We start from the raw sequence: 12,169 nt of genomic DNA, 5'->3' as shown, positions 1-12,169 counted from the left end.
ATTCTGATAAGGAGGGAGCTTGTAGTTTATTGTTTATCAGAATGTATGATTGCACATGTAAGTGTGTGTAGTGTGTAATGTTTGTATTGCAAAGCGATTTGCTACAAAATATAACAAATTTTTTGTTCGATGGATAGTTTAGGAGATATAACCAAAATCGTGTTTTTACCCCTTTTTCCAAGATGGCGGCCGGGGGACAAGGGCGCCAACCCCACAAACTTGGGGTTAAGCTTGTATTGACCACCCCTACATGCCCCATAAATAAAATTGCGACCTCTAACAAATGTTCGGGTTGGGTTTTAAATGTAACATTTTAATGGACTAATAATTGAACAGTAAGAAATTTAATTTTACCGGAAAATTCGAATTTCAAACTCCTTTGTTAGCATACTGCAAAACAAAATGAAACATTTAGTTTTAGGTTGTTTATTCGTAATACCGAATCCTGGAATTAGAAAACTTACTTCCGATATAGTGGAATAAAACAAAAATCATTGTTGGCCTAGTGGCTTGGCAGTGCGACTTCATCCCTAAGGTCGTAGGTTAGCTCCCCTGCTGTGCAGAAATGGTATGTCTTTATGCGCATTCACCACTCGGTCGTACGGTGAAGGAAAACATCGTGAAACCGGCATGTCAAATGCAAGAATCGACGGTATGTTTCAGGCAGACTTACTCTATGAAATAATAATGATCAAAGAAACAGATGCAGTCTAAGGGCAAGACCCATAGGCTGTGAATTATTATTATTACTTTATGTGTAAGGAAAACGCTATGGGTTCAAATACTTCATATAAAAATTACCCCAATGATTTACCAAAAATAAAAAACCCAACACTTATAATACAAATGACATTTATTTAAAAACTAATAAAAATTAATAATTGCAATAATCATACTACAACATATTCTATAGAATAGGTCTCTAAAATAACTAAAGAGTTTATATACAAAAATAATTTTTGGAATGTTAAAAAACTAATATTGCAGTTTTTAGCTAATAAAAATTCAATATTTTAATTTACTTAAATATGTACTTATTTCTGTAGCTGGCACTGTAAATGATGAAATCATTAATAATTAATCAGTCTGACAAAAGTAATGGTTTATTACACAAAATAATTTTCAATAGTTGTCTTTGAAATTTTTAAATATAGTTCATTTTTAGAAATAGAAAAAAATATCAGAGATATAAAATTAAGCCATAAAAATATATAAAATTGTTAACAAAAAATTAGAATAAAACATTTTACATTCGGACAGCATTCAATTAGTTTTTAAATCTGGAATAATATAATTTCAAAGAAGTCATAGTTTGCATAAAAATATGTACATCAGTCTTTACATAATAATCTGTGGTTCAGGCACAGATAAGGCTATAGACTTGTGTGGAAGTACTTGACCTCCATTGACATAGAGTTCATCTTTGACTATTACATCTTCACCAAGCACTGTGCAATTCTCCATTCTGACCCAACGACCCACAACTGACCGCCAACCTATAATACACCCATCAAGCCAAGCATGCTGCCTTACACATGCACCACGTAATATTGTCGTGCGTTTTATACACGCCCCTAGAAAATAAAAAATAATCATATTAACATTCTATAAGTATTCCATCATACAAACTTATCGAGGGGCTAGGGGGTTTCAAATCTTTTAAATAGTAATTTGGAATTTTCATTTTCCATGAGTTGTTTTAAAACTAATGACTTAAATTCGTATGATATGAAGACCTGTCGCCGAGACCGGCTTGGTATTGGATACAATTTTCCGGCTGACTGTCTCAATAATGTTTACATTAATTATGTCTATAGTAATAGAAAATTATAGTTAATAGCATAATATAAAATAGCTATTATATCTTTTGGCCTTGTGTCAGACAATATATTTAGGTTCATGTTATGTTTAGTTATTAATAAATTTATATTTACCATCTTCAATAACGACGTCAGGGCCTATGGTAACATTGGGTCCTATGCGACAACCTTTGCCTATAGTTGCCGTGGGATCAACCAAAACATTACCAACCACTTCAACACCATTGTGTAGTTTACTTGAATTCTTTTGTCTGAGACTGTTTAGATAGAGGCACATTCCTAAAACATAAATATAACATTTAAAACTATACAAAATTTATTTTGTGTAATTGTTAAATTAATAATTGATAACACATTTCCACAATGTCAGCATCGACAAGCTAGGTAAAACGAGGAATATTACAATAATACTGTGCACTTCATAGTGACAAAACGCTCTGTAAAAATGCCGGACTCGGGATAATGTGAATAGCTTTATATAAATTGTACAGCCACTAGCCCAACCGGCCCGTGCTCCTCTCACCCCACCCGTGCCCGTGTTCTGGGCAAATGCGTTCCCTGAAACTTGTATCTCGTAATCTACGACTATTGAAAGTCGTCCTAGTAAATCATCATATGTGGTTAATAATTAAAGAACTTTAATTTGTCACTTTTAAGTTCACCCATTAATGATTCAAATGTTCCAAGTGAAAATCTTTCCCGTAAAATAGCATGTACCAAATGTTTTGTTTTATTTTGCCTTCAATTAAGATACCACCCAACACAGCAATTTCGTCTATTGTGTGCACAGGTCCAAATTCAAGTGAGGTGAGTACTTGACTGTCCGATTTTCTTGTTGGAATTGGTGTTATGTGAACACTCTGTCCGGTGTCCGGAATTCGGCAGATCTTCCGGTCCGATATAGTGGGAACCCGGCCTTGCCTTACTCTAGATTTTTACTAAAAACATCTTTATGTAGAAATGTTTACATTATACCTGTAAGGAAGTCTTTCGGTTGTCCTACATCCATCCAAAACCCTTGCAGTTCCATAGCATAGAGTTGACCATCCTGGGCCATGAATGGAAAAACTTCTTTTTCAATTGAGGTTGGACGTAACTCTATTCTACTTAGAACTGATGGATTCAATATGTAAATACCTAAAACGAAATTTAAACACATATTTTTATTAAATGTATCATATTTTAAACTGGAATAATAGAAAGAGGTGGGATATAAAATATTAAATAACACACTTAAATAAGTTACAGGCCCTTCATTTATTAATAGGTATTTATTGTGGTATATAATAAAAATTTGTAATAAATAGGAATTAGTTTTTCAACTGTAAAAATAACTACCTAAAATATTAATTGAAGTGTTGATTTATTAAATTGATAATACATTTATTGATATAAACTTATTTTATATAATCAAATATACAAAAATGAATGTTCATTCAAAAACTGTAACATAACAATCAATTTCCAACTACAAGCACTATAAATAGTAACTACTCCACTCTACTTGTTACATTTTAAGAGTTTCTGGTCGTTATTAAAATCAATATTTCAAATCTGGTTCATACCTGAATTAATTTTATTAGAAATAAATTCTTGTGGCTTTTCAACAAAACTTTCAATCTCTCCATTTTCCTTGTAAAGAACAACACCATATTTGGAAGGCTCTTCAACTTTGGTAACTGCTATTGTACCTTCCTGAAAATTATATTAAACCACATGAGAAAACTTAATTAAAGCAAAACACGTTATGAGTTAATGTTAAACAATAAGCTAACAAAAAAATTTGAATTTAACCAGGCTTTATTAACTGCACTACAAATAGACATAGATCTGTAAATAACTGTAGTACATTATTTCTTCTAATAATAAAAAAATTAAACACACCTTGCCATGATTTCTGTGGAATTTTGCAAGTTCTTTAAAAGGGAATTCACATATAACATCAGAGTTCAGGACAAAGAAGGGTTCTGTACTTTTATTTAATAGTTCCCTGGCTAAAGCCAGTGGTCCAGCAGTACCTAAAGGTTCTGTCTCATGTGAGAATGTTAACGAAACACCAAGCTTTGAAACTTGCTCAGTCAATTCCTTCTCCATGTCCTCAGCCCTATATGAGACAGCTAATATTACCTGAAATGTGTAATATTGATTTAAACTGTACTTATGTATTCAAAAACATCATTACCTTTATGAGGTGTCTTTATAGTGATAATCGATTACCTCAGTTACTCCAGCATCAACAAGTGCTTCAATTTGGTGCATAAGTATTGGTTTATTAGCAAACTCTACTAATGGCTTCGGTCTACTTAATGTTAGGGGTCTTAAACGTGTTCCATAACCGCCGACAAGGATAAGCGCACGAATTTCATCTAATTTCTTATCAGAACCACACATTTCTACTTTTGTAAATTACGAAAAAAACTCTAAACAGTTTAGTTATTATCAGAATATACGTGGCTTTTCAGTTTAGACTTTAGAACTAAACTTATTGAAAACAATAAATAAACCAATAAAAACGCTCAACGTACACTCACAACAAAGACCACTATATTATTGTATATATATATGTAATATATATTATATTATTAATAAATATAGAATACTCTTCACCACACAAGATCAAAAAAAAGAACTGATTAATGACAGTTGTGACTTGTGAATTGTCAATTGACACTATCAATTTTTTTTTTGAAAGGAATCTCGCTTACAGGCTACAGCCCAACTCGGGCTGTTTTGACGAGCGTAAAGGCGTCTCCTGTGAGACTCGGACCCTTGGCTTGGGCCGTCACGGGGTGGTCAATCGCCTGAAGGGCAGGACGGAAGCTCACTGGAGTGAGCGAAGTACGAAGTAAAGGTCCTCGCCTTCGCCGGTGAAGGCGGTTTGTTTACTCTAATCTGATTTTGATTATTATTATTGGCCGCGCGGGCGGCTTTTAATATATTGTTAGCTACGGTAATTGGATCGTCCGGATCCGTTAGTGTGTGTCGGGGCCTCCTACGAGCCTTTTTTTTGTCGGGAAGGGATAATAGCTGATGCTTTTAGTTTTACATAACAACGGGTTGGGATGATGTTTAGCCTTGTCGAAGTGGCGTGTTTAATTTTTCATATAGCTTCTTTTTTCTAATTTGTTTGTAACATTTTACGATAGTGATTGAAAAAAAAAATATTATACAGGGTTATTGGTTTTTCAACTCGTTTAGGAGGTGATAATTGATTTGTGATAATTTTAATCATCTTTCTATTCATATGAATTATCTTTCCACCTGCTTTCTATGTGATATGTGCAATATATAATATTATCTATTCTCTTGCTTGACAACTGTCTAGAGTTAGACCCATTTCTGTAGTCTATACTCAAAAAATATTATTCTTGTCTAATGCTAAATCACGTCATTACGTAATGGCTGTGGTTGTCAGTGTCAGTAGTTAAAATTTTAAAAATATATCTTTTCTTCACATAAAATAATGGCTGTCCCGTTCCGGATTCGGTAACAGTTTTGAATACCATCGCACTTTTTTGACGATACTAATTATTTAGGAGTCTCGGAGGACCTTCATTGGAACACCTCCAAGTGAGTTTTGCTCCGGAAAATGTGATCACTTCCTCACTATTCAAGTCACGATTCACAACGGACCCATCGTCCTCAAAATCATTTTCACGAGTAAAACTTGTAGACGCCATCACTATAAATCTGAAAATGATTGCGAGAAATCAGTGTTGATTATGTATGTAAAGCCAAGTTTCAAAAAATGCAAATAAAATAACGCACTTTCACGTGAAAATAAAAAAGAAACTGATTTATAAAGTAAACTTTGCACTGTAAAACTAATTACCGCTAGTCTAGCATAAACCACATTCAAAATGGCCGATTAAGTTTATAAAATTAATAGGGATGTGAAAAATAATCGATTTTTTTTAAAGTGAAAATCGATTTTTGTATTCGATTTTAATATTAAAAATAATTGAAAATTCGGCGACCAAATATTCATATACTAACTCTAACCTAACCAATCTAAATAATATTTGTTTTTGTGGACAGCTCCGATCTAAATAGTAATTGTTTATTCAAGCCTCGGCTTCTCGGCGTCCTGGTCGCCTTCGGCGACCAAATATTCATATACTAACTCTAACCTAACCAATCTAAATAATATTTGTTTTTGTGGACAGCTCCGATCTAAATAGTAATTGTTTATTCAAGCCTCGGCTTCTCGGCGACCAAATATTCATATACTAACTCTAACCTAACCAATCTAAATAATATTTTTTTTTGTGGACAGCTCCGATCTAAATAGTAATTGTTTATTCAAGCCTCGGCTTCTCGGCGTCCTGGTCGCCTTCGGCGACCAAATATTCATATACTAACTCTAACCTAACCAATCTAAATAATATTTGTTTTTGTGGACAGCTCCGGCGCTACGGGAAATGCAGCCCCTCCACCCTTGCGTACCAAAGCACAGGCATTTTATTCAAGCCTCCGCAACCTCGGCTTTTTGGTCGCCTTCGGCGACCAGCCTCAGCCGCTACAGCTTTCATAATGCCTGTGCTTTGTTACAGCGGGTGGGGGCTGCTCTTCCTCCGCGCCTCCGATTATTTATATACACTCTAGGGGTAAGACAGACAAGACCACGTGGATAGTGGGGTGCTCTGATTCGGTTTTGGGTACTTTTTGGATATTAAAGTAAACACTTTATTCTAGTAGAAATTAAATAATATAGAAAGTTGCAAACAATGAAATACAAGTACTAATTAGAATATACAGACGAGTAGGTATCGATAATTTCAAAAAATTTCGGAACCCTATAATCTATCAACACGAAATTAGGTTAATTTCAATGTTGATTATTCTATAACTTTAAATTTCAAAAATGAGGAAATAATCGATAAATAAAACGATTATTAACAATCGATAAATTAAAAACACGATTTTTTTAAGTGAACGTCACATCACTTATAACCAATAGAAAAGTAGAAAATGGCGGATTGTTTACAAATTTTAATACATTACACAAAACTTTAAATTTTTTATAAAAATATTAAGACGCGTTTCCGGAGCAAAACTCACTTGGAGGTGTTCCAATGAAGGTCCCCCGGACACTCCTAGATAATTAGTATCGTCAAAAACGTGAGGTGGTATTTAACACCCAACCCATAAAATATAGTATAAAACATGAGTATCTGTACTGTATTGTAAAATATTCATCTCTATAACTAATTGGCTGTCTCGTACCTATATTCATAAATTTACTTCATGGTCAATGTTACGTATATACGTTTGGTAAAAATAAAAATTATGTTGATTTTTTTAGCATATTTTAACTGACAAATGTGGTTACTGATAAGATGTATTTTGATGTAAATATATACTGCACTTCAACCTTTGATAAATATACCTTATCTTTCTTGGTGTTCATTTATTTTTAATCCTAGCATATTTTGGCTCGAGTAATGGCAGATGTTTCCTTGGTTGATATAATATAACATGATAGAAGGGTTTATCTTTAAAAACTGTAAACTTCATATGGTCAGTATAAAACTTCTTACAAGGCCTTATGTAGTGTTTATCTTTAAAAACTGAAAACTTCATAAGGTTGATATAAAACTTCATACAAGGGCTTATATAGTGTTTATCTTACAAGACTGTTAACTTCATACGGTCAATATAAACTTCATACAAGGGCTTATATAACGTTTATGTTTAATAACTGTAAACTTCATAATCTATGTGTGCTATTGGAAAGTCGTATATATTTTATTTTTTGCTACTAATGAGAAGTTACTATGTGATATAAGTATACTTTTTTTTTGTACATCAGATAAGTTTTATAATAGTTAACTAATAATTACAAACTAAAACAATGTTTTTCAGATGGTTTTATGCTTGGAAATGTCAGATTTCAGTCTCAGTATACTGAGACTAGAAAAAACTTAATACTCACAAAAGAAACTAAAGTCATAGTGCAGGGTTTTACTGGCAAACAAGGAACATTCCATAGTCAACAGGCACTTGATTATGGAACTAATGTTGTTGGTGGTGTATCACCAAAAAAAGCTGGAACAGAACATCTGGGTAAACCAGTCTTTGCAACTGTGAAAGAGGCAAAAGAGAAAACTGGTGCCCAAGCATCTGTCATCTATGTACCACCTCCAGCTGCAGCTGGAGCCATTATGGAATCAATTGAAGCTGAAGTTCCTTTGGTTGTGTGCATCACTGAAGGAGTACCTCAACATGTAATCTATTTGTCTTATTAATGTAATTGCTGCATTATTTTAACTGGAATCTCCAAGAATTTTTGACTCAATACTAAAAATCTTAATTGAGCCCTTGTCACTGAATCAGTTCATGGTTGACAGAAGTTTGTTGTACTGGATTTGTTAATTTAATCAGAAGTGTTTTTTTTGTAAATTATAGGATATGGTACGTGTGAAGCATGCCCTACTCCGACAGAACAAGACCAGGCTGGTAGGCCCTAACTGTCCTGGTATAATAGCACCTGAGAAGTGCAAGATTGGCATCATGCCAGCAGCTGTGCATAAGTCTGGATGTATCGGAGTTGTTTCCCGATCTGGTACACTTACCTATGAGGCTGTACATCAGACAACAATAGTAAGAAAAACTATTTAAAAAAAATGTAAATGTAATGTTTAACATAACAAATTAATAGTAACAGATTGAACAAATACTCTCAAAAGTATATACAATGACAATACTATTTACAATGCAACAGCCTTGATCTTGAGAAGTATTATATGATAATCAAATAAATAAATTATGGTAATATTTAACATTATTACATAAAATGTGACTTTGAAATAGATTATGTCAGTCTGTTTTATAAAATAAAAGCAAGCCAAAGTTGGGTTAGGGAAACAAAACATATTATTAATTTATAATCATTCAGTTTAGTAGGCACAAAATGACTCATTAAAGGTAAAAACTTGAGAAATATATGCATATATGCTATCTGGGAAATGGCTTATACATATTTTGTTATTAATCTTAGACTAGCAAACTTGAACTACATACTCAAACCCAAATCACCGCATTCATTACAGTAGTCGCAGCACTAAATGTAAAGATACTGGAGTAACACTAGATAACTAGTTAGCCTAAATCTTTTCGGAGCCACTAAACCTAGTATAATCAAATCTTTATTTCAGACTGGCTTGGGCCAAACACTATGTGTTGGTATTGGTGGTGATCCTTTCAATGGAACAGACTTCATTGATTGCTTAGAAGTGTTTCTTGCTGATCCTAACACCAAGGGAATCATTCTTATTGGAGAGATTGGTGGTAATGCAGAAGAGTTAGCATCGGAATATCTTATCCAGAACAACACCGTAAGTATTTGTAAACATGTTGCGTAGAACTACTCTTCATTCGAGAATACAAACTTGACATATAAATGTAAAGAATGCAAGTATTGTATTAAATATTAAGGATTCCTGCTGATTTAAAAACAACATTTTGAAACATCATAAGAAATCTTTTCATATCAGAATATATTTTCTTTTATATACATTTTTTGTTAGGTTTGGTATTTGTGGTCTTTAATAGATTTTATAAGTTGTTATTTTTTGTTTTGACAGACCAAGGTAAAGAAAGAAACTGCAACAAGGTTACTTTTGTTTTTATAACATGTCAAGCATTACATTCAATATTAAAAGTATTGCATTTTAGAGTTACATGACTTAAATCATTTTATTCCATACTATTCAATTATATTTTAGAAACTCATTAGAAAAATTATCAACATTATTAGTAGTCTTGAATATGATGGATTTTAGTGTTGGTAGAAATGTGTGCTGTATAATTTTAACTTAATATTAAATTATTAACTGTGTGAATTTATTCAGGGTCAAAAGGCTAAGCCGGTGGTATCATTCATTGCTGGTTTGACAGCACCTCCTGGTAGACGCATGGGTCACGCTGGGGCAATCATATCAGGTGGCAAGGGAGGTGCCATGGACAAAATTAAAGCTTTAGAGAAAGCAAATGTTATCGTCACCCGCTCTCCTGCGAAAATGGGTGCCGAGTTGTTAAAAGAAATGAAGCGATTGGAACTTGTTTAAAGAATCATGCAGTGACATTATTTTACTTTGTATAGAATTTTAGTAATTATACCATATTTATTTATTCCCTGTTGTTGTTTAATTAGTAAATGTTTTAAATATATCCTATAGGAAAAATCATAATAATTGCACATACTTTTAGTCAACACTGTATAATTCATAACAGTAATGAATCATACTAATGAGTAAGTCTTGTCCAATTGATATTTCTTATATATATACTTAGCTAAGCTGCCACTTTTTGATATAATTTGGTTTTTGTAAAGCTTTCGATGTTTAAATGCTAAATAAGTATTGTACTCTCATACCTATTACCTCAAATGTTTGAAGATTTAAGTATGAAATAAAAACTACATAAATATACATGGATTTAATTGAACTTATTAACATAATTATATCCTTAAACCTTTTAAAATACTGTGATGATTTGATTCAATCACCATTTAAATTAATAATATTGGTCAAAGTACTTAAGACTGTTAGGTAATAGTTATTTAGGTAAATAAGTCATTAAACTTAATTCTTTAAGTCTTAATAACACAATTTGTTAATGTTTACCATTGAAAATGCTAATTATATTTATATACTTAAAACATCAGTTTTGAACGGGTTTTATTTTTTTTTACCGGGCGTAACAACGATACGCATTTATATTTTATACCCCCTTATAAAAATAACTCACTTTATTTCCACCTTTTCTAACAATTTGCCTACCTATGTCTTTTTATAGCACCGAACATAAGAAATTAACATTAGTTAAAAGAGAGCAATTCTGACTGATTTATTTTTTGTCAATAATTATTGGGTTATGTTAATTAAAGTAATATATTTTTTCTTTCAACTTCTAACTTAGCTTTCAGGAGATCTTCATTTTCGATATTTTATTTTGGCAATGGATAAATATTTTTCTTATAACAATATTTCAAGCAAGAGATTTCTACAAGTTTTCGCAAGAGTAACTGAATCAAAAAATAAATAACCGTTACTAAGGTACAACGTAATTTTACTTTACAATACAATAATGAGTTAACGGAATTATCTTTTATTAAAAGTATTTTAATTTTTATGAATTCCTCAAATGTACAACTCGCATAGTGCCCAGTAAAATCATTCCCACTTCAAGAAGTTATGGCCTATAGGCCCAGTTGATGACTGTGAGTTAAATAAAATGGAGTTAAGTATAATTTACACTTCCAAATCGGATACCATGGCAATACCGCATGACCGCGGTACTACCGGAACTTTCTTTAGTGTACAAAATGTTTGATACACTGCCTGAGGAATATTTTAAATTAAGATACAGTTGGATTGTCTAAATAAAAATTGTTAAGAATTTCACTGGATAGTTACGTGCTCATGAGAAAGAGCTAAAGAACGCCCATGGAAGGAAGCCTAGAAAATGGAATTGGATAAGCTTTGGAAGCTATGGATAAGACGTAAAAGAAACAGCGAATAAGGTGACGTCTAGTGAGACAAAAAAGTAAACACTAGGAGTTGCAAATGCTACTTTTGTAGTAAGTTGGACACTTAGGAGATTGAATGTCACTTGTAATAAATAGTAAGGAATGTAATACTGTCCGTTTATATACTTGCTATTCAACATAGAGATACAAAAAGTATTTCAAATCAACAGTAAATTCGTATTCCATGATTATTAGTGGAAAGGCTGTGTAAATAGGAAAAAGTCAGAGATTTGGTGAGATATAGCAGCTTGAGTGTAGTGCTATTAAACCGCACACAGTGGCCGTAAATACATTTGACACACTGCAGATAACAGATTTATGAAAGGTTTGCCACCAAGATAAACGGCATCTTAGAATTATCTTACAGAGAGAGCTGAATTTGAAGACAAAAGATGCGGGTGACCTGTATGAAGGATATATATTTGAAAAGTAGCATAATATAAAATTTGGAGTTAGAGAGATGGCAACGTCTCCAGGTGAAAGAATTCACTCTAACGTTTGCGGCCCTTAAAAGTGTTTACTTATCGGATATGATATTGATGATATGTAGTTATAGATTGTTTCAAATAAATATAATGTAAAATCGGATGAGATTGAAGTCGTGGAAATGGAAGTTGAACATAATGATCATGAAAGTGAAGAATTGTTTGAATCTAGAGAGGATGGTGTTTATGACGAATAAGTATAGCAAATGATAGACGGCTATAGAGGTATTAAGGCTATAGACAGGTTCAATTTGATTTTGGTAAATTTTCCAATAAATTAAAAAGCCATACCATGTTAGTAGGTATTTCGCATCCAGTTAAACAAAAAAAAA

General features: G+C 32.6%; 2 protein-coding genes and 1 long non-coding RNA gene across 4 annotated transcripts; 1 reads left to right on the top strand and 2 right to left on the bottom strand.

Annotated features, from left to right (window-relative positions):
* Positions 1-835: 835 nt before the first annotated feature.
* Positions 836-4,433, bottom strand: LOC125053488 (mannose-1-phosphate guanyltransferase beta). Its single transcript, XM_047654837.1, has 6 exons — positions 4,038-4,433; positions 3,705-3,947; positions 3,386-3,515; positions 2,796-2,957; positions 1,935-2,099; positions 836-1,574 (listed from the first exon to the last, which is right to left on the bottom strand). Exons 1-6 carry the CDS (start codon positions 4,209-4,211, stop codon positions 1,339-1,341), a joined length of 1,110 nt encoding a protein of 369 aa, XP_047510793.1. The 5' UTR covers positions 4,212-4,433; the 3' UTR covers positions 836-1,338.
* An 872-nt stretch (positions 4,434-5,305) lies between these two features.
* LOC125053492 lies at positions 5,306-5,813 on the bottom strand. Its single transcript, XR_007117585.1, has 2 exons — positions 5,589-5,813; positions 5,306-5,510 (listed from the first exon to the last, which is right to left on the bottom strand). It is a non-coding gene; the product is annotated as an uncharacterized LOC125053492 (long non-coding RNA).
* Positions 5,814-7,495: 1,682 nt separating this feature from the next.
* Positions 7,496-10,250, top strand: LOC125053489 (succinate--CoA ligase [ADP/GDP-forming] subunit alpha, mitochondrial). 2 transcript variants are annotated; one of them, XM_047654838.1, is made up of 6 exons: positions 7,496-7,559; positions 7,686-8,047; positions 8,229-8,423; positions 8,978-9,157; positions 9,407-9,412; positions 9,674-10,250. In XM_047654838.1, exons 1-6 carry the CDS (start codon positions 7,511-7,513, stop codon positions 9,887-9,889), a joined length of 1,008 nt encoding a protein of 335 aa, XP_047510794.1. In that variant the 5' UTR covers positions 7,496-7,510; the 3' UTR covers positions 9,890-10,250. The 2 variants fall into 2 exon arrangements, with proteins under 2 accessions (XP_047510794.1, XP_047510795.1); XM_047654839.1 differs by lacking the exon at positions 9,407-9,412.
* Positions 10,251-12,169: the final 1,919 nt, after the last annotated feature.

The sequence above is a fragment of the Pieris napi genome, chromosome 11 (assembly GCF_905475465.1).
Source record: "Pieris napi chromosome 11, ilPieNapi1.2, whole genome shotgun sequence".
NCBI lineage: Eukaryota > Metazoa > Arthropoda > Insecta > Lepidoptera > Pieridae > Pieris > Pieris napi.
The sequence above is the reverse complement of the archived record's forward strand: the minus strand, read 5'-3'. Positions and strand labels throughout refer to the sequence as shown.